General features: G+C 44.6%; 1 protein-coding gene across 1 annotated transcript in view; it reads left to right on the forward strand.

The window, feature by feature from the left end:
• Nucleotides 1–21,631, forward strand: part of RRAS2 (RAS related 2) — a 32,849-nt gene that overhangs the window by 4,776 nt on the left and 6,442 nt on the right. Inside the window, exons 2-4 of the mRNA XM_027461683.3 lie at nucleotides 15,597–15,684; nucleotides 16,410–16,512; nucleotides 18,841–18,949. Coding sequence (XP_027317484.1) covers nucleotides 15,597–15,684; nucleotides 16,410–16,512; nucleotides 18,841–18,949 — 300 coding nt within the window. The remainder of the gene's footprint in view (nucleotides 1–15,596; nucleotides 15,685–16,409; nucleotides 16,513–18,840; nucleotides 18,950–21,631) is intronic.

The following is a 21,631-nucleotide window of genomic DNA, read 5'->3' on the forward strand; positions in this document are numbered from 1 at the left end:
TATGTTCTGTCTCACGGCTTCGTTGTGGTTGCAGCTCGGGTCCAGAATAGCCTCTAAGCCCCTCTGGGGGAATAGGTGATGTGAAAGAAAATATTTTTTTCCGATCTTTATAACTTAATTACTTGGAGTAGGTAGCGGAGAGAAAGATGTTTGCTTCTTTGCTGTGCCTTTTCTTTCCTACCCTTATCCAAGGGCACACCATGTGTACACCTGAACTGGTCACATATCAGCATCAGTGCCAAAGTCGGACGGGGGAGCTCCTCGGTGTGTAGCTCTGCTTCTCGATGGAGCTTCCCTAGGGTTTTTTAACCCTTTTTTTTTTTTTTTTTTTCTTTTTTTTAATCTGCTGCCAGCAAAGGAAAAGCTTTGGAGCTTGTGCTGTGGCTGTCCTGAAGTGTATGCAGGGCCTTGACCTGAGCTGGGTGGAGGTGGCTGGGAACGCGCTTCTCTAATTACTTGGGGAAGTGCCCTAAGGTCTGCTTCTGGGCTGAGATCCCGGCTGAGGGCAAGCTCCCCGCTAAACTTTGTGCAACCTACAGAAGAGCTGACACGCGGCCAAACTGCTCGAGGAGCTGGTTGCTTGGTGAGGATAGAGCGAGGAAGATGTCAGCGACGTGAAGTCTTACCTTCGTGCTGATGGACAGATGTGAAAAGAGAAGTTACTCCCCAAAAACGCAGTGGGGAGCGAGCGGTGCGTGTGTGGACACGAGGGACGTGCTGGAGACTCGAGCGGGTCGGAGCAGCGTGCTGGCGGTGCAGCTGGAGAGACGGAAGGGCCTTGAACGTGAGGACAAGTTGTTGTTTGCTTTTCAAAAGGGGACAGCCAGTGGGGAGGAGCAGGGCCGGGAGGTCAGTTTTTACTCTTCAAGCCCGAAGCACGGGGTTTCGCTGTAGCTGAGCGTATAATTTGGGAAGCTGGTGCTACTCCGAAGGAAAAGCATCCAGCGGGTCCCCATGCTGCCGCAGCGATTGTGCCAGTATTTTCTCCGTGAAGTTCTCTGAAAGTCCTTAAGCGATCGGAGTTAAAAATAACCCGGGAATGTTTCTACCCGGGATCAGTTACCCTGTCTGTGCAAACAGCTTCATCTGGCCGCGGGGCCGGCTCACCCGGACCTGCACCGACTCGCCAGCGCTGCCAAGACACCGAGCTGGGATTTGTGGTGAATGGGGAGAGGGCTTTGGGTGCCGAGAGCTGGCATGGAAGGACCCCATTAAGCACAGGATCAAGTACTAGCTGCTGGGACCGGTGTGCATTAACCATTAACTAGATGTGAACCCCACACAACAAAATGCCACGGAGTTCCTGTCACACCTTTTTCTTCAACTTGAAGAGCTTTATGCAGAAGACCTGTACCTAGCTGTATGTTTCTGAAGCAATTCACCGTGTTGATTCACTAGTTATATTTGCTAGAAAAAGATGAAATTTTAAGACCTCTCCAGTTTCGTTTTTTTTTCTGGGAAAACTAACTTGCTCAGGTCATGCCTCAGAGTGTCCTCAGCACTTCCAATTTAAGCAAATAAAAACTTTGAAGACCTGCAAACGAAGCTGAATGTTGTGCCTCCTATGTAGGAAGCAGACCATGAAATGGTAGGATGTCGGTGGTAAATCTGTGTGAAAAATCTGGCATTTTTGGATGGCAAAGCGATCTGTTAAGTATCTTCTGTTATTAAACTTATTCTGGGTAAGGAAAGTAAACGGGACTATGTTAATATGTGCTGCTTGTAGTAGGGTGTTTCTAAACTGCGTGGCCCTAGTAGTTTTTCTGTGTTTGCCTTTCCTTTTAAGAAGGTTCTTTGTAATCGTGCAGAAGTCGTTGTTGATGATACACTGGAGCGTGTGCTGCCAGCACCACTGCTAAAGAAGGAGATGCTGCTAACAGCGCCTGTGACGTTTTCTGCTGCTAGCTCGTGCTAATCAGTCTTCATTAGCAGAATAAGTACTGGTGGTATATTTAAAAGGATTTAGGCTTTGCATGATGCAGCATCACTGAGAAAACAATTGCCAGGACAGTTTTCATTAGTTTTGTGTTTTCAGTTGCTGCTTAGGGATTTTTTTTCCTAGTGGTCTTCCAGGTCCCCCAGAAGCGTACTGTCCTTGCATGTCATTCTCCTGCCTCTCCCCAGGCCCCAAATAAAGTTATCTGAGTCTTGACCACGAACTCTGATGGAGATTTCCCAGCTGCAGACGCACGTGCTGAAGTGTTTCTGTTTCCCATACGCTGACTTAACTTCGCCTGGTGCTCCTTGGCCCTGTGAGCCAGCTTCTCACCTCACTTTGTGTGGAGAAATGTGCTCAGCAGCACTCCTGCAATGAATTTGGGAAACCTACAAGGCCCAAGTCAGCGTGTAAGCAAGGTGAAACAACTCCGGCTGTGCAGCTGCGTGTCTGACGGAGAGCACTACAGCGAGAAGTTGGGAAGAGTGGCAATGGATCTGATCCCCGTCTCTGCAGGGGCCGGATATGTACGGATGGAGTGTAGAGCAGGTAGTCAAAGGATTCAATAAGCTTTTATTTTTTTTTGGTGAGACTAACCTTCAGCCATGCGTGTTCTGTAAATGTTGATAAAATTCGCTCATCTTTCTGGGAGTCTAACGTGGGGAAGGAGCCTTAGATGTGAAGCAGCCACCTCCTTTGTCCCGGCACGAGCTGCCTCCCTCCAAGCAGGCCGCATTCCATACATTTTTAATGGTGGCTTCCCCTCCTCCAGGGCTGCTTCGACTTGTCTGGTGGGAGGCCTTGAATATTTAGGCTGACCCTCCAGAAGTCTCCTCCAAAAAGGGAACTGGTGATCGCACCGATCACTTCGAGCAGAATTTGAAAATAATCGGCTCTGTGCTGGCCAAGTGTTTGTTCAGTGTAAGCGTGACCTGGGATCTTAAAATGCAGCTGAGCCTGTATAAAGGCAGGGGTTTTGCTCACAGTTTAAAGGTTTTTCTAGCTTGAGCCAGTGCTGTACCCTGAAATTATTAAGAATATCTGTAAATTGGGAAAACAGAGCCCAAACAAGTGCTGCATCTCGTGAAGTGATCTGTGTGGGGGGAAGTGGTGATCTGGAAGAATTTGCTCGGTCTGGTTGCAGCCGAATAGTTTAAGCTCCAGCCACTTGCCTCAGACTAGATAATTGAGACCTGCTTTCGTGACCACTAACCAGCTTATGTGAAACATTTGCTGCGCTGCGTGTGTGCTAGCAGGCTGCTTTGCAGCCGAGTGCTTCCAGATCTCCGCTTCCCCCACTGTCAAGAGTTACAAGATGCTGATGTGATTACCTAATAGTTCTGCTAGGTATTTATCTCTCGAACTTCTTCCTTTCATGGATCGTGATGCCTCCGGTCTCTCTTTGTTCTAGGAAAAGCCATCTCGTTAGTGAGAGGGACTCAGTGGTATTTATTCTTCTGGGCAAAATCCCACGTGTGCCCTGAGTCCTCCTGCTGGCTGAGCACGTCAGGAAGGGAGCTCGAACTTGGCAGCTTTCAGATGGGTGCTTCTGGGGTGCACGCTGTCACTGAGCAGTGGCAACCTGCTGTCCTGGCAGCTGGCTGCCACCAAGACGCACAGGAAGATATCCCTAGGTCTGCTTTTCTGCCTTATCTTTATCTGACAGTCGTTTCCTAAACCTGCAGCTTGTGGGCTGCCGGTGCAAAAACCTTTCTAAAGAAACCTTTGTAAGAAGCAGAGAGCCGCAGCAGCAACAGGTCAGTGCCATCCGGGCTCTGCCCGCATCGGCTTTGAGTTTTGGTGATTATGGAAGGTTGCTTCTCGTACGTGCACAGGAAACGAGTCCAGAAAACTTCTGGTTTAAATTACAGTGATTCCTAATGCTGGAAGAAAGCCTTTAATTGGTAGTATCCTTTCCACCCTTGTAAATGACCTAACGTTGGCTTTGCTGCTTGCTGCAGGCTGCCAGAGCTCTGTGGCAGTAGCGTTATGCTTGGAGGTGGAGCTGAGATTCGAGCTTAGCTCAGGAGGAGTTAACCAGGGAGATGAGGTGTCCTGAAGGCTTTCTTCTTGTGCTGATGTAGTGGCTGCCTGGGACGTCACCTGTGCTCAGTGGTGCTGAATAGCCCATTCTTCTAGCTGTGAAGCTGAAGAACTTGTTTCTAATCTATAAAAACAAGAGAAACTAAGATGCTTTCCTGTGGTTTCGGTGCAGCAGGCTGGCTGCTCGTGCATTCCACGCTCTGTTTTCTCTTCACTAGATGCCTTTACCACAAGATCACTACTCGGTAGAATATGGGAGCGGAAATAGCAGCAGGTTTTTTTATTATTTTTTTTTTTTTAAACAACAAAAAAAAACCTCCGATCAAACCTCATGCATTCTAAAACCTTATTCTAAAAGTAAACAAATGGAAAGGCTCTGCACGCCGCTCACACGTTTTCAGCCTGCTTAGGACTGCTGCCTCTTCCCACCCTTACGCCGAGCATTTGCCTAAGCCCCTGCTTGCTGGGGAAGGCGATGGGATAATGGCACCCTCCCCTTGTTTAAGGGCGTAATTAGGTGTGCCCAGATGACTGGGGAGGAGAATTGCACGTTATTACAGGAATTTATAAAATAGGCTAGTGTGGCTGGGACCACCTTGTCTGAAGTGAAGATAGGACTGGCATGATCAAGTTTATTTTCCATCATCCCGTTGTCCTTCCATACTTTGAAAGTCATGAAATAATTGTGCCTTCATGGCTTAGCTAATGTGTTTGCCGGTGCCTTTTATGACCGGTGTTCATATGGCTCGCACCTGTGTTTTCCAGATAACGACGCTTCTTTCCTTAACTGATGTCTGTGAAGGAGTGTGATGGAGAGAGCTCAGCATGTATCCTCCGATGCAAATGAAGTAAATCATATGCTCCATCTGCTCTGTCCGGACTGCCGGCAGCTTATAAGTTTAGAAAACAAGTTTATTTGAGAATTTATGTAAATCTTTGAAAGAATGAGAGCACATAGGGGACAGAAGGGAAATCACCTTGCTGGAAACCCCCAGAACAAATCTTGCCTTACCATGTAGTGTTGTGAAGTATCTGAACGTGTATTCCAGTCCTTACTTTTAACTTTATGGCTTTTAAAAGGCTAAAAATTTAGAAACTTCCAACCTTGAGATGGGATGATGGACCGGCCAACATGAGTGTGGTGTGTGAGAATACCAAATGTTTTATTATTTTTTTTAGGGGTGTGTGTCTCCCTTTGGAGGTACTCAGCCTGCTCAAATAGAGGATCGTGCTGTGTTCAAAGCAGGACTAGCAGGGCGAGGATAATTGGGTCTATTAAAGTGACATTTGGTAAAGAGCTGTGCTTAAAGGTTGGCGTGGACATAGCTGCTTAGCTCTGAAGGTTTTGCTGCATGCCTCTTAATAAGTAAAGCCATTGGAAAAAGGGATTCAAGTGTGATCAAGTAATTATAGAAATCTATGAAGTTGCAAAAGGAAGGGGAGGAAAATACTTTATGGCACTTAACTGCGTTCAGCTGAGATCTGTTCTAGGTAAACTGGTCTGCTGTGTTCCAGCTGGGACGAGGCAGTTCCCCAAAATGAAGTCCCTGAAAGAATAAGATGCCATCAACAGAAAAGAAAGGCCTGTGTGTGCGAGGAGTCTCCTGAGCCTTGGGACACCAGCAGAAACAGCACTAGAAATGCCCTCTGTGAACGGTTTCCATGTCTGCAACACGGATGGTTCCCATGAGGTTCTTAATGTGAGGGTGAAGCAATGGGCTGGGAAAGGATGTAGAAGGGAGGGTGGTGGGGTTTGGGGTTCCCTCAACGACTTTATGTGCTGGAGATTGACTTAATCGACTCCGGAGAGTTGGCTGCTCTGTTGGAAGGCAATACCACACTTTATTTCCTTTGGGAAAATAAGGAAACGGGATGCTAGGGAAGAAAATACAGGACCTCGCTTTCCTGGTGATCCTAAGGTCAGCGTGACTCCAGCACGTGTTTCAGGCTCAAACTGAGTTCCCTAAACAATCAGGGACACTCCGTGGATGCCGGGCTTAACGCAAGCTTTTGTTACTTGCAACCAGCTCCATCACAGGAGGTGATGCTGCTCGGTGTAGAGCTGCTGTCATCTTCCATTTGCTTTCTTTACTGCTACCATAAATGGCTGTACTGTAAAAACATTTGTTGACTGCTTGCGGTGGTTGATTATATAGCGCTTCGGCTGAATGTTTGCTTGCAGTTTCTTGATGTGGTTCATACTAGATGTGGCTTTTTGTAACGTGAAAGTAGGTATTTGCACATCGAGCTGTAGCTCGTGGCATGGCGTGAAGTGGCTCTGAACGTGAGAACGAGCCTGCTAATGCTCGGGGAGCTCTGGGCTGTTGTGCTGCGGGGTTGTGTTAAGTGGATGAGGATGGTGCCTTACAGGAGATGTGCTTTTCTGCCTCAGTTATAACAATATTTGGTTGGGAGGTCATTATATTCTCACTTGAGGTAAAGCAGTCCTTGCTATTATGATCATAAATTCTCTAAAGGTAGGAAAGATACTGCTAGCACATACCTGCGTAGGTCTTCCAGCTGAAGCCTCACATGAAATATTCATCTAAACATCGTTAACGCCACAGATACTAAGTAATCTCTCTCTTTTTCTTTCCCATGCAATGTCTGTGTGAATTCCCGGCAAAAAGTAAGCTCCCTCTGAGTTCCCGAGGTGCTTTCCTGCTTTTTCCTGCCCTGCGGTGAGGGTGACACTGACTAAGAGTGGTAGTACACCTGCAGGTGCAGAGACAAAGGGGAAGAAACTCTGTGGTTGGTTTTGGTCTAAGCAAATGTTTTGCTGGTAAATATGCTTTTTTTAGATGGAAATTGTTGCTTGCTTAAATATGTAGACTAAAAACTGAAGACAAAAGCTTTTTTTTTTTTATATAACATTTGAAGATGTAAGTGTATTTCCATTTGACTTGAAAAATCTAGAGTTTCTGTGGCTGAAAACTCTGGCGCTGTGTAGGAGCACTGAAATTGCCCTCACTGGAGCTTGAGGATCTCATCCCTTCCCCTACAGACCAGCTACCCAGCTGAGCTTAGCAAGGCAGTGCCTGTAAGCAGCTCTGCAGTACCAAATCTTGCTCGCATGTCAAGATTAGCAGCTGTGTAAAACCACTTGCTAGCTTCTGGTTCCTGGAATTAGTGTCTGTACGCATTTCCCTATATGTAAGCTGCGTCGCTGTAAGCAATGTAAACTCGTAGGACACTGACACGAAACATGGAACAAACTTGAGACTTCACAGCCGTGAGTCTTTTTTTTTTTTTCATCTGACTCTCGAGGGTAAAATTTTCCCTGCTACCTCTTGTATTCCTTCTAGGAATGCGAACTGTCTGTCTCCCATGTAAAAGTTTCACTGTGCACGTTCTGAAATACCAGAGGCAAAATGCTGCGTTGCCTTTTCTAAACAGTCCTCGTGTGCTGTGTTTTTCCCCAGTGGTCGTGCCTCACCGTGATGTCAGGTTCACCTGTAGCTCCAAAATCTGTGCCAGAGATCTCTGCTGAGCAGGGGTGGAATTTCTCTGTCTTACAGGCACGTTTGAGGATGGAGTAACTCTCACATTGCGCTGCTCCGTTTGGCTGACACTGATCAGCTTCAGGCTTTTTTTTTTTCCTCCTCTGTTAGAATTTGATCCATCAAATGCCGTGTCCAAACAGATGAGAAAAACAAAGGCTGCTTGTGTGCCTGGGAGCTTCTGGACATCCTGTCTCTAGTGCTAAAGGGTGTCCACAGCCTCTTCTGACAAAGTCCCCTTCCTTCCTTCCTTCCTTCTCAGAATCAGGTAGGTTAACCTGACACCTTGGGTTAGAGACGAGGCAGAAGATGCTCTCGAGCTTTGTTCTTTGGCTCTAAAGCCCCAATGAAGCTTATTAATACTTTCCTTTTATATATGGGGTAAGAAAGCGACACGGTAACATCAGTTCCTTGGAGAAACTTGGCTTTGCAGAGAGGACATGAAAGTTATGGAGCTTGTTGCTGGGCTTGGGTGTGCTGGCACGTGGGTGCTTCTTCCTCACTTTGGCTCTTTCCCGAGCCTGTGTGCTGGCCCTACCATGATGTTTGTCAACCAGGATAAATCCTCTCTCTGTCGGAGCTTTTACTGCTTAGCTGCAATCTTCAAGGAAACTAGGCTGTGTCGGTGGTGGTGCAGAGAAGTTTAGGAAACCGCGTTGTTAAACGCGTGCCTTCTGTGTGTTATCCTTATGGTAGCTTCTTAGCATGATCTTCTTGTCTGTAGCTTGCCACCTGCAAGCTGTTCAGGAGTTGGGGGGGAAAGCTAGTAATTATTAGCTTTGCTAATGAAGATAGATGGCTAAATAACACAGCTGCCATTTCAGCGTTCTTGGCACTTCTGGGTATGGCACTTTCAAAACTTAAAGATTACAGTAATTGTCTGCAGGCTGTGAAATGAGTCTAGACAGCCTACTCTCAGGCCAAAAGGTTGGAGTTAAATAAATACATGATTTGGGCGGCACATCAAGCTAATAGAACAGTGCTCGTCTGACACAATAATTCTTATTAGATTTAAGTACTATTTTATAGCCTTTTTCCTAAATAATTAGCTTCTAATGATCAGCCAGTAAGTCTTGGAAAAATAAAATACTCCAGACTTTGCTAATGAAGCTGAATGTTTTTAGGTTGGATATTGTCCAAGCTGGTGCTCAAAAACTCTATGGGATTTACCGTGGTAATAGGAAAAAAGAAATGACTGGGTGGAGACTTATTGCTGTCTGTGACTGCAGCAGCCTCGTAGTGTACATCAGGTATGTTCCTGGCCCTGAAAGTCATCCTCACTCTTAATTCAATATATGTTGATGATTCTGGACCTTTTTTTTTCTTAACTTGTTAATGCAGTTCAATTATACGGTGAAATACCGTCCTATGGATGTTTAATCCTAATTTGAATCAGTCTAGAGGACTGTAGGTTCTGGTTTTAATGGGCTAGTTTACCCGGCTGTATCTCCATGTTAAAGCAATTTCTTTAAGAGGAGAACCCATCAGGCTCTCTGCCTGCCTGCTTCCAAAGACAAAAGCACCTGGCGTTGTAGAGAACTGAGATGTGGTAGGAAAGGTAGGAGAAGGCTTTTAGTACCTAAAGCAGGTTGTTACTTACTGCTTTCAGAATTAGACAGGTACTAACTTCAGAAGGTTTTCTGCCTTAGTGTGTTGCAGAGTCCCAGGGCTCAAACGTTTTTCAGGTACTTTGAAGAAAGGAAAATATGAAGTAGGAGTTAATGGTACTAAAACGCACTAGACTTGCTGAAGTGAGTCTGTTTTACATGCTCTTTTGGGCTAGAAAAAGTTCTTGCTGTGTTAAAGTAATAATATGAGTCTCAATGTCCGTGGTGTAAGCCAGGCAATCTGAGAAGTCCAGGTAACAAGCAATTTGTTTGCAGCTTGAATATATTTTAAAGGCTCTGATTTGGTGTGAATACTCTCCTCAAGGGTTTATTTTTACCATGGAGTCAAGTTTTTTCAGTCTACGCTCAAGTAGATTTCAGTACTTTCCTCGGAGTTGTGAAGTGCCTTCGTTCTTCAGATTGTAAATGCCCTAAACGTGGTTTATCACCTCTAATCTGAAGGCCCTTGCTGGCTTAGGTTCAAGATACTGAAGCAATGAGCTATTTTAATCAGGTGTTTTACCCTGTTACTGTACCTAAACTTATAAATCAAAACCTCTTGCTACACAGTGCTGTAATTTGAGGTGCTCTGATGATGTCACGTACATGATAAAAGTACATTCCCGTAATTTTACTTGCCCCCCACCCCCAGGGGGATTTTTTTGAGTAACGTTACTTTCTTTTTACTTAGAGCTGTAGTCCTGTTACCTGGTTATACACGTGTCCTAAAGGCAGATATGTAAGTATAAAAAGATGTCAGTAGAAACTGAGGTTCTCCTGAAGTGTGCTACTACGCTGAAAACTGCCCAAACCTGATGAAATTTTATGGCTGAAGAGATAGTGCTGAATATTTTAAATGTGATTTGAATTGCAAGTGGTTCTTGCACATGTTTGCTGTGAAGCAAAAATGAAATGAAATCAGGACTCGTCTATACTGGCAGGGTAGAGCACGTTTTATAATCAGGCGTGTTTAGGCTTGAGAAACTGCAAAGCCTTCTTCAAAGAAGGTTGCTGGTGCTTACTGGCATTAAAAGGCATTAATTCTGGGCTTTGCAAAGAAGTCTTAAAGGACAGTGAAAGTGAACTCGTCTCTGACCTTGAGTGATGAGAACTGTATCGAAAGTCAGTAGTTGTAGTGCAGAGTTTAAGGTATGCATTGCTTACAGCAGCTCAGTGAGCGTGTGCTCGGTGTTCAGGATGAACACGATAAATCAGAGGCCACCGAGCTGCCAGTGCTGAGTTAGGCACCCCGTGGGTAGCTGTAAACCAGCACCGGGAAAAAGGTAAGCAGGGCTCAGGTCTGTTTGAGTTAAAATCTGAAAGCTGTTTTAAGTTTTTAAGGAAGATAGTTTTTAAAAAGATGTTGAAACGCATTTCAGCTCGTAATTGAGGCAAATGATGTTCCTTTCAGCAAGAAAATGTGTGTATTGGGAAAAAAAACACCCAAAATAACAAAACCCAACCACCATTACTGATGTTATGCATGTGTAACTGCTGTCCCCTCTGTCCATAATTCAGGTGTTGAGGCTGCATTAACGCTTCACGATGGTTATCCTGACAGCTTATGTAAGGCAGGCAGGAAGTGAGCAGAGAGGCACAGAACCCTTCCCAACAAAGGAGTTGCAAGATTCATTCGTCAAGCCTCTATGATAGGAGCGTGCACTCAAAACTTGTCAGAGGCTGCCTCGGTTCTGTGTCAGACTTTACTCCCAGAGAATCTGCTGTGTCTTCATGGATTCTCTCTCCTTTTTTTTTTTTTCCAGAATCTTTTAATTATCTGTTCAGCAGGTAAGTCACTCCTTGGCTCTAGGCTCAAGGAGAAGAGAAGGGAGATCTCTTTCCTGGGCTGCTGCAGCCCAAGCAGGGTAGGAGAAGGTAAAGCTGCTTCTTTACAAGTAGCAATTAGGAGGACAGAAATTAACGGGTGCTGGAATATCTAAAGCACTGGTAGATGTTCCTGTTCAGAGCACGGAAATCAGTTTCATTTCAGCCTTTCATCTTCCTGAGCTTCACTCTGCCGTCTGACCTGCACAAACAGGCTCCAGAACCATCGTGGCTCATAAATCCTGCAATGAGCCAGCCCTGCTGAGCCATGGATACAAACGTGGAACTTCTTAGTGTACAGCTAGCTAGAAAAATACATCACAAGTGAGTACGTTTATGGGTGTGAAGTTCACGTGTTCACTTAGGGAATTCAAGAACTGCCAGGTGCATAGCTGGAATTCAGATACATCTGTGTTCATCTTCAAACCAAGACAGTTTATCCTGCGTCCCTTTGCACCCCCTGGCCTACCTTTTGCTTCCCAATGCCTGTGGGGGGAAGAAAAGCTGGTTTTAGGTACTTCAGGTAGGAGCTGCTGCAGTTTTCTTTACAGAGAAGAGCTGTAGTATATATGGCTATGTGCATTAAGTGCCTCCATGTACTCCACACAAATTACTTTTTTTCTGAAGTGCTTGTTCAGCGATGGCTGCATCTGGAGGAGCAGGGAGCAGAGAGAGGGAGAGATGTAAGAATATGTGGCTGTATCGTAGGACTAACTGGTGCTTTTAGTGTTTCCAAACAAAGCACAAGCTTTTGACAATGCTTGTGTGCCGTGTATATATTTAATATATATCTCCTCAGGGGAAGGCTTAGTTATACGTAACCAAGTCAGATGTTTATTGTTGTATTCCCACCGTATCTTCTTCAACATTTAAGATTTGCTCCTCTGTGAAGTCCACATTGTGGGATAATCTCCTGGATGTGCTCTTGGACAATGCTGGATAACGTCAGAACATTGCATTCTCTGAGGCTTGAGTAAGCATGAGCTTAATCATACGTAAATACCCGTGTTTTATGTACATGTAATTCTCGTTCTTCAGGAGCAGATAAAAAGAACTTCTCATCTTGATAGAAGCAGCCTTGTTGTTCCTGCCAGATGCGGAAAGGGGCAATGGGAATCAAGGAGGGTGCTCGGCTTGTAGTCCCCTGCAAAGCGTTACTCTGTGCACAGCTCGTGGCATCCTTCTTTCACTGTAACTTTCTCCAGTCCTGTTGTTCTGTTTTCACTGTTGGTGAAATTATCAAGGGTTTCACATCACGTGCTGATTACGGTAATTGTAGTGACAAATGGCATCTGCTTCCCTGGGTGGCCATAACAGCGCTGGCAGCAGACACTAGGACAGCGGGACAGAGTGAGGGAAGCATCCCTGATTGCTTTGAAGCACACAGGCTATGTTTTAATGTCTCTTTTTTTCTTTTTTTAAGAAAGGAACAGGTGCTGTTAATCTTTCTAGAAGTAAAAGTGCCTCGTAGGGATTTGTGTGAGGATGGGATGACTGGAGAAGGACACACCTGTCCTTCTGCAGCATGATCTGGTGTTTTGGTAGCTGTCTGCTCTGGCTTTGATGTAATCCCAGACTTTGTTCCACATTTTCCGCCATCTGCAGCACCGCAGAAAACCTCGAGCACTTCTGTTTAAAAACAATGCTGGGTTGGCATCAGTAATTCCTGCAGTGTCCTGGTCTCTGTGCAGGGTGAGCTCTCTGCAGGCGGCAGTCCCTGTCCTGGCCCCGCTGCAGCACTAGGGCAGTCACATAACACAGCTGGGGGAATGTCTTGGGATCGTGTGCTTTAGCGATCTGTGAACGTGCTCGAGTCTGAAGCTGAACCTTTGGTTCACCAACATGTTTGTTTCAAGCCCGAACTTCCAAATTTTAGCTGGGAAGGCTTTGGGGGCTATTTGCAGTGCTGAAATCGTGGGTGTTATTTAAACCCAGAGGCGGTCTGTAACTTCAGCTGGAGGGTGGAAACCCTTCTATTTCCTTGCCTTCACTGGGCTGAAACCAAAAATCTAAACATGTGGAAAAAATTTAAATAAGCAGCTAGCAGCTCTTTGAAACATTAAGCGTATATTTAGTAAATACAACTGGAGATTATAGACAGGGCGAGGATAAATATGTGTCTTGGCACGTGGCGCCCCTGTAACCCCGTCGTGGTGCTGTGCTTTTTCAGCTTGTGTGCTTTCAGGTGGCTTTTCAGCTTGGAGACTCTTCGTGGCCTAATGAAGAATAATTAAAAAAAGCTGCACCAAAAATGTGACACTTCCCTGTGGCTCGCGTAAGATGTCTTCACCCCGCTAATTGCTGTTATTAATTGATGGAGAGGGAGTCCTGGGACTGTGAGTGAGCCCAGCTAATGGAAGAAGTCCCCTTTGTGCATTACAGGCAGCACAACGAGTGGGGGAGATGATAAAAAAATAAAAATAAAAAATAAAGGGGCGCTGGCGGTGGGCTGGGAGAGATGGAGCTCTTGCAGGAATGACTCTTGTTCTTCTCCGCAGAAGGGCTTGCATCCTTGGCAGGTTTTCTCATCTCTGGACTTGATTGCCTCAGCAGTCTTAGAAAGAGGAAACCTAGAAAACTTGTTGCATAATATTTTGGGTAAATTGAATGGCTGATGAGCCTACTGGGCTTGGCTTCTTGCTTCCCTTCTAGGAAGTGGGTGGAAAAGAGCCTTGATTTCGTTAGCGATTAAGGGAGTGGTGTAACAGTAGAGCATGTTCGAGTTGCTATCTTCATAGAAGTTTCCTCTAATGATTTCCTGCAGGCAGTGGCCAGCTGCAGTGGAGCCAGCTGAATGACACTTAGCTCCTCCAGTTCATCACTGCAAGCTCAGTGACATTTGGGAGACATCTGAGAGCGGTGTCTCTGGAGGGTGACCCATGGGGAGTGGCTCTGTGTGCTTTGTACCAGCTGGCATCACGATGCCTGCTGTAGCTCACTGGCATTTTGCAGCTGCCTTGAAGCCTTCAGGCTGCTCCATACCTGGGCCATCCCGCTCCTGTGAAGCAGGCAGCAGAAAGCTGGCCCAGCTCTCCAGACACTGCCACGGACGGCACCACTGCGCTGAGCATCTGCACGCTCTGCTCATCTGCCTGCACTCAGCGCCAGTGTAAGATCAGCTCTCTGTCACAGGGCAGCGTTTGGAGGTAGAGGTGCAGCCCCTGGGAATGTTTCGGGGTTGCTGTGTCATCCCGTAAGTCTTGAAACGCCGTCTGGATGGCAGCAGGAAGGCCTGTTTCTGCTCAGATTGATACCTGCTGTATCTGCTACGTCTAATTTTCATAAATCAATCCTGACCGAATAAGGCCTGTGAGCTGTGGTTAATGCTCCCCGTGGCAAATAGTCCCAGTGCAATTTGGGAAGACTCCTTCAAAACCAGCAGCTATTTCAGGCACATTAGCTTTGTCTACTGCCTGGAGGTAAACCACAACACTAATTGCCTCGCAAACCTCTCCTAGAGTGGCTGTGACAGCAGATTTGGCAGCGTATCTCCACGGGAGGGAAGAAATTGCTCATATGAGGCTTGTTAAATGGGGGGAGCTCTGGCTTGTGCTCAGTCTGAGTTTGAGATGCAGCCGATGCTGGGTTGGGACAATTTACTCCCTCTTCTGAGGGAGGAAAAGTGCTCCGTGCATGTGTACCATGTCCGATGCTCTCACTTTGTGGTTTTCATTTAAAAAAAAAAAGTTGGAGGATTTGGGGAGAAGGGAAGGATGCAGAAATGCTCTGGATATTGCAGAGCTTGCTGCTGTTCTTGGACCTTGCAGGGATAATAAGGAAAATATGAAGAATCCCTCTGAGATGATGACAATTTTCTGACTTCTGGTGAAAAATATTGCACTTGTTGGCTATGAACGTGGTGCTTCAGGTACTCTACTAATACCCATTCAGGAGAGTGAAATAAGCTGATTGCATACTCTCCCTTTTATTTAAAAATGCAGCTTTTTCATTTTTTTTTTCTGTTTCCTTAATGAAACATTGGACTTCTTTTCCTTGTGATCTTCCTTTTAAAGTCAGATTTTGTAAATAACTTGATTTACACGTTGGTATGGTCACACAAATGATTTTTTTCTTCTTTCACAGTTTGTTAAAGATCACAGAGGACTTGAGACAATTCATAGTTTATGAATAGGTTCATTCATTAAAAAGCCAGGTTTTAAGCTTCTGGATAAAACTAAGTCCTGGCTATAGGTGAAAGAAAAGATGAGAATGATTTTGCCCTTCTAGAAATAATTATAAATCTGCTGCAGAATTCTAGGAATTGCTGGGAAAATCCTACTGCTTCTTAGGAATTACTCAAGGGGGGGAGGGAAGCAAATCCTGGAAATGCGTGAGAATTGCTGAAGACATCTACGCCCTGCCAGATGTTCAGAGAGACTTAGCAGTTCCTGGAGGCCTAAAAAGCCACTAAAACTTCTTAGCTTCTAGTAATTCCTGCTGGGAAACTCAAGGGATTACGAGAAGCTAGAAATCCTGTAGGAATCCAGTAAATTCAGTAACTCTGCTAGTAATTTCTGTGACTTGGGAGCATCTGCGAGGAATAGAAATGCTGCTGTCTTTGAGTAAAGTGACAATCCGTTGTACGTGGATATCAACCTGCTCATCTTCACTAAGCCATGGAGCGTCTTACTTGGTGGGTGTCCCAGAGGTGCTTGTCTCACACGTGCTTTTTTTTTTTTCCTGCAGTCCTATTTTGTTACGGATTATGACCCAACGATCGAAGACTCCTACACCAAACAATGTGTGATAGACGAAAGAGCTGCGCGCTTGGACAGTGAGTAGCCAAACAAAACCAAACACGGAGCAGCTGCAGCTGGCAGTGCCCGTGTTCGCATCTGTATGCGGAAATGTAACGTGGCTGAACTGTGCAGCACCTGGTTTTATGCCATGTTGTGGCTGATAAAAGCTATCTCTGTTTTATTAACGTGATACCCAGAATTAGAGATACTTAAGTGCGTAAGTGCCTCTTTTATAGTAGATTGGACGTTTTTTAAGGATTATTCTCAAAGTTTTATTACCCCAAAATACTAGGAGAACTTACAGAACTCCGGTCAGTCACCTGGGTGATGTGGTGGAATGAAACCTGCATCAATGGGTTGTCATGTGCTGCCTCTCCAATTTAGTTGTTTTGCTATAAAAGTTTCAGTTCCCCCTAGTCAATGATTTCTTTAAGGACAAAACAACACCACTCCCAACACCCTTCCCCTGCAGCCTCTCTGTACGTTTTACAGCTTCATCAGCCGGTCCCAAACTCGCAAAAGTTTGCCAGACTGTTTTGCAGTTTGCTTCATAGATCTGGAATTGTTCAATCAGTCCAAGGATGCATCAGGAATCTTAGCAGAAATCTAGTAGAATATTTAAAAAGTGATTTCTGCTCAGCTACCAATATATAGGATAGGCTTTCACAACTTTCACAATCTCCAATTAGGAAGGATTTTTATTCTCAGTCTGTATTCAAAGAACATGAACTGTAGTAACTAATATTTTGCTTATATTCAGTTCTGGATACAGCAGGACAAGAAGAATTTGGAGCCATGCGTGAACAGTACATGAGGACAGGGGAGGGGTTTCTGCTTGTTTTCTCAGTCACTGACAGAGGAAGGTAAGCCTGCTGTAAGAAAGCTAATGTAAGAAAATCTATCTGTGTAGTAACTAATCTGAAATTGCTACTCATCCTTTATTGAAATAACCTCTAACAGAATGCATTCACTTATATTCTGCAATGTGGTATGTCTTCAGCACTGACAAAAACCTGTTTGAAACAGATCACATAAATGAAAGTATTTGCATCCTACAGTAGGTGACTTGAAAACAAAAACAAGAATAACAAAAAAAAAAAACAACTCTGTTCAGGCACTTCATTATAGTCCCGAATACTAGTTTCCTGTAGGTGACAGATTTAAAGGGTTGCTCGCTATTATGTATGGGTTCTTTTTTAATAATAATAATAAAAACAAAAAGCTATCCATTTGCTATGTGTTTGTCAGCATCCTGTGGCTGGCTGTGGATTTCTGAGCACATGTGCCCAGTTCAGGCTTTCTCTCTCACTCTTCTGCAGGCAGATCTTGCTCTGCCTCTTTGCATGAATTGCTTGGAACCTGCATAACTCATTTATTTATGGCAGAGTTCAGATGAAACGTGCATTTTTGGAAGCTCAGACAACTCGGTGAGGTAGATCCTGATTATTGTAAGAGCAGGAAAATGCCATGTGTGTACAGAAAGTCCCTTAATATTTTGGCTATGGTCTTCCCCTGTTGAACTTACCAGGTTTGTAGAGATAAAGAAGAGGTCAGGGAGCTCTCTTTCTACTTGCTTTGGGTTGTAAAGAAGAGAAATAAAATGAGGGGGGACAGAAATCTTTGCAATATCTTTTCCTTACAGATTCAGTCTGTCATTTCTGATCTTACAATATCTGTCTATAATGAGAATTAAAACAAATATTCTATGGAGCATATGCATTTTCAATTGGATCTGTACCTTACACTTAAGAATGCTGCTAGAGGTACAATTTTGTCTTGACATACTGTCAAAAGAGACTTTACACTTCTGTTAGAGGTCTGTGTCTATGCTTTTTAGGACACATGGAGCACTCATGTTAACATAAATATTTTTGTAACAGAGGACTGTGCATTTTAAAAGTCATCACGTGAACTCTTGCTTTTCTGAAAAACTTCATTCTTTCTTAAGCAGATCTTGACGCGTTAATCCTGCGTATCACTTCCCCTCTGAAATCCTTAAAAGAGTGCTGATGAGCAGGGTTTTCAGTTTTGTTCTGTTATCCATACAATTCAAGGCTTGCCTTGCCTGTCCATGAAGTATGTGTCTTCCAAGGGTATCTGTCTTGTGTGGTGGAAGGATTCTGAACCAAGAAGTCTGGATGAAGAAGTTGGTCACTTTCAACTCTTCTCCTCCAGTTGCTGCAGACATCTGAGCAGAGGATTAAAAATGCATATGTAAATGGAGGTCCAAGTATGCCTCCTGGCATTCCTTCTTTCTAATTCAAATTTCTTCTGATGGTTGTTTCATAAGGATGAGCTGTATTGATATTATCATGTCTGTAATTTTTGATGAAATTTTCTTACTGATGATCATCTTGCTGTTAAAGTTTAGTTTACAAATGTGAGTGTAAATGACTTCATGCTATGTGTCCGGACTTAAGTATAGTGATTGGGATGTCTCTGATCTAAAGGCAATGCAGTTGTCTACCAGGATCTATGCTGGAGCTCCACATGCATTGACATAGCTTTAACGCTTCTTACTGAAAGTAGTGCATTTTTTTTCTCTCCAAAAATCACTGTCTAGGCCAGAATTAGCTTCTTTGATATACTGCTTTTGGGGAGGATTTTTGTCTTGCTCACCCTCTAGCGCTGCTGAAATATTTCTTAATGCCTAAACAGCATCACTACCTGATATAACTTGGTAACTGGAAAGCTTTCTGCTCATTTATCCCAGCTGTTTTTCTCGAAGACACAATTTTCCCACTTCCACCAAAATTCCTAGAAGTAGCTGTGGAGGTTGCTAGCTGAAACATTGATCACCAGTGTCTCCAGACTGTAGCTTCAATATTCTAGGTAGAATTGAACTCCAAAGTCAATGTTTATAAAGTGGACTGTGGTTGCTTGGTTCTACTCAACTAATTGGCATCCTGATCCCTCTAGAATTAAACAGAACGAGGGTTTTACTTACCTTGCTGTCCAAACTGAGTGCAGTCCAGTGCTGGCTTGGGTCAGGACTTTTTTAGTTTGAGTATTGAATGATTCTCTAATCAGTCATGCTATGACAGTGAACTCGTTGATAGAGTGCCTGCAGCTGTCTGTGCTTGTGTGGCATGGCAGGGCAAGTCCAAATAGGTGATTCATTGTTCCTGAACTTCTACAGAACTTGAGAATCTGTGAATTAGTACACTGATGCTCTGCTTTTCTTTTTACAGTTTTGAAGAAATCTATAAGTTTCAGCGACAAATTCTTAGAGTGAAAGATCGTGATGAGTTTCCTATGATTCTAGTTGGTAATAAAGCAGATCTGGACCACCAAAGACAGGTAACTAATTTATTGCTAGTTACTGCTTGCTTTCTTATAGAAACATCACAGTTTTCCTCCCAAAGATAGGGGGAACAAGAAACAAATGAAAAAATCATGTATTAGCTAATTGCAACGCAAAAAAAAAACAACGCTCGGGGGCTGTGCTTGAAGAATCTCAGAAGTATGATGGCATTCTACACAGAGCAGATCTTCACTCTGACTCACTTGGGTGATGTTGAGACCAAATCTATTCACATACCAAGGGTGAGAGCTATCTGTCATGACTCAAGCATGAATGTGTAATTTTTCCTTTCTGTTACTCACTGTGGCGCACTGTGCCAAGCAGAGTGCATTCCAGCACTAGCTCTGATGATCCTGACAATTCCTTGTTTTTTCTGCTCACTGCTGTTATGTATGAATGAGTAGCCATTTGTCTTTTTCCATTTAACCACTTACCTTCTGCACAGCTAACTTAACAGCTTTAGAAGCTGGAAGTACAGCAACGTAATGTCTTCTTTGTTCATGTACCTTAACGTTAAAATTTTGGAAGCAGTAGATTTTATTCTCAACCCTAGTTGGAAGATGGCTTGAAATATTTTAGAATGATTTAAAGAAGGAGTCCGTATGTGTTTTCCATGTTTACTGTATTGATTTTCATTAATCAAATTGGTGGTTCAAACTAGAATGGGAATAATCGTACTACACCAGCAGGAGAGAAGCAGGTGTCAAATTTGTGGTGTTCTTCAACATCTTTCATAATCCTAGTGATTTTCATGAGATAGTGAGATGACTTTTAAACTTTTACTGGCAAACATGAAAGTAGCCTGAAAGTAAACCAAATGCTACCAGAAGTGCTGTAATTATTTTGAGATTAACGAAGAGAAGTCATCCTTATATGATAAGATATTCTTAGATTTATTTACCTGACTTAGTATCTGTCCACAATTGCTTACATAAATACTGCTCTTGGCTAAACAAAATCTTGTCATATGTCAAGAACCAGTGGTTGGAACATGGAAAAAAAAATCTAGTACAAAAACCATTTTAGTACAAAATAGTTGCTGTCAAATGTGCTCTCTTGATTGTTGCATCCTCTTTACCCAGAACATGAGCAGGAAGGTCATTACAAAACCAAAACCTGTGCTGAAAGATACGGTCTTGAAAGTTGATGAGCCTTGCGGGTCCCTTCCAACTTGGGATATTCTGCTCTAAGAGAGCTGTTCGCAGAAGTCCCTCAAGGGCTCGTCAGAAGTTACTTGATGTGTTCCCACGTGCACAGAGCTATCTGGCCTGTCCCCGAGACAAAAGTGAGATGTGTTCGCACATCATACCCTCATCAAAATTCCCAGATTTAACCTCGCAGGTCCGGGAACATGATGTACTTTAATGCACACATTGCCATGAAAACCTTGGAGGTAAAACCAAGCTGTTCTGCAGACTTTTAGCAGCTGAAGGACAAACATCTGAATGCTTTGAGAGGGAAATAACATCTCTGTCAAACCCAATTCTCAGAGGATTCCTACAGATGTAAATGGTAATCCTATAGATCTATTCCTAGAAATACTTGGGGTCCTTGTTCTGTCTCCTTCACCCTCCTAATGTTATTACGCAGGCTGTAACTTACCTGTTTCCCTGCTCAAAGAGGTGCCCTTCGTTTTTCTCCTGCTAGTCCCTCCATACTCAATTCCTAGTTTCTTTTTCAGATCGTGATAGGCTGATAAAAGTGTAAGCTTAAAGCGCTGCTTCCAAAATTAAGCAAAGCTGCTTAACATCTGAACGCAAATAAAAGTACATGTCCCCAGAAGCTTTTTGTTGGCTTGTTTTATTGATTACTTTTACTGGCAAGCATAACTTCTGGTACTGCCATGTGCAGAATTTGTGCTAATTGGTGGGTTTGTCACTTCCACAGTAGGGCAGGGCTCAAACAGCCTTGGTTCAGCTGGAGGTTTGCAGAAGTTAAGTTCTAGGTTTGCTGAAGCAGGTGTTTTTAACTCTTCCCTGCCCCTTCCCCATCACGTGGAGGGGGCTTAGTGGCTCTTAAGTCAGTCTAAAGGAATGGCTTTGGGATGCTGAGCTGACATAAGAGCTCCCCAGGAGGGAGAGGCCTCCCGCTCCTCTTGACTTCACGTTTGCACTCTTCCCTGTGCTGGCTCTAGCACTCATCTGAAGCACTCGGTGAGCTGAATCATCTCTCAAGACAGGGAGAAAAACAGGCAGGCTGGAGTGGCTCAGATCCATGTGCGAGTTAAATCAGCTCCTGGAGAGGCAGAGTGAGCGCCAGAGCTCGAAGCATGGTTAGGGGTGGGACCGAGGCCCTGAGCAGAGCAGGGAGGAGCCGGGGTGGGGGCAAGACAGCGAGACCTCGCCTTTTGGCAGCAGCCAGCAGTGAGATGTTATCGGCTGGATGCTCAGCAGCAGCCAGAGCTCGCGCTGCAGGCATCCATGCAGGGCTGGCTCAGATGGCTGACCCGGCTGCAGACGAGTCCTGCTGCTGTCTTCCCAAGTATGGGAAGCTTCAGGCAGGGTTGGTCCCTCCCTGGCTGCAAGGGAGCTCCGGGGAGGAAGGCAGAGCTCTGCCTCACCCGGCCCAGAGCCCTGTGCTAGCGAGGTGTCTCGGGGTGGGACCTGTGGGCAGACACGCGGTGCTGGTCCTCTGTGTTTTGTGTTCTCAGCCTGCTGCTGTGTCAGGCTTCTCTCCCA

The sequence above is a fragment of the Anas platyrhynchos genome, chromosome 5 (genome assembly GCF_047663525.1).
Source record: "Anas platyrhynchos isolate ZD024472 breed Pekin duck chromosome 5, IASCAAS_PekinDuck_T2T, whole genome shotgun sequence".
Taxonomy (NCBI): domain Eukaryota; kingdom Metazoa; phylum Chordata; class Aves; order Anseriformes; family Anatidae; genus Anas; species Anas platyrhynchos.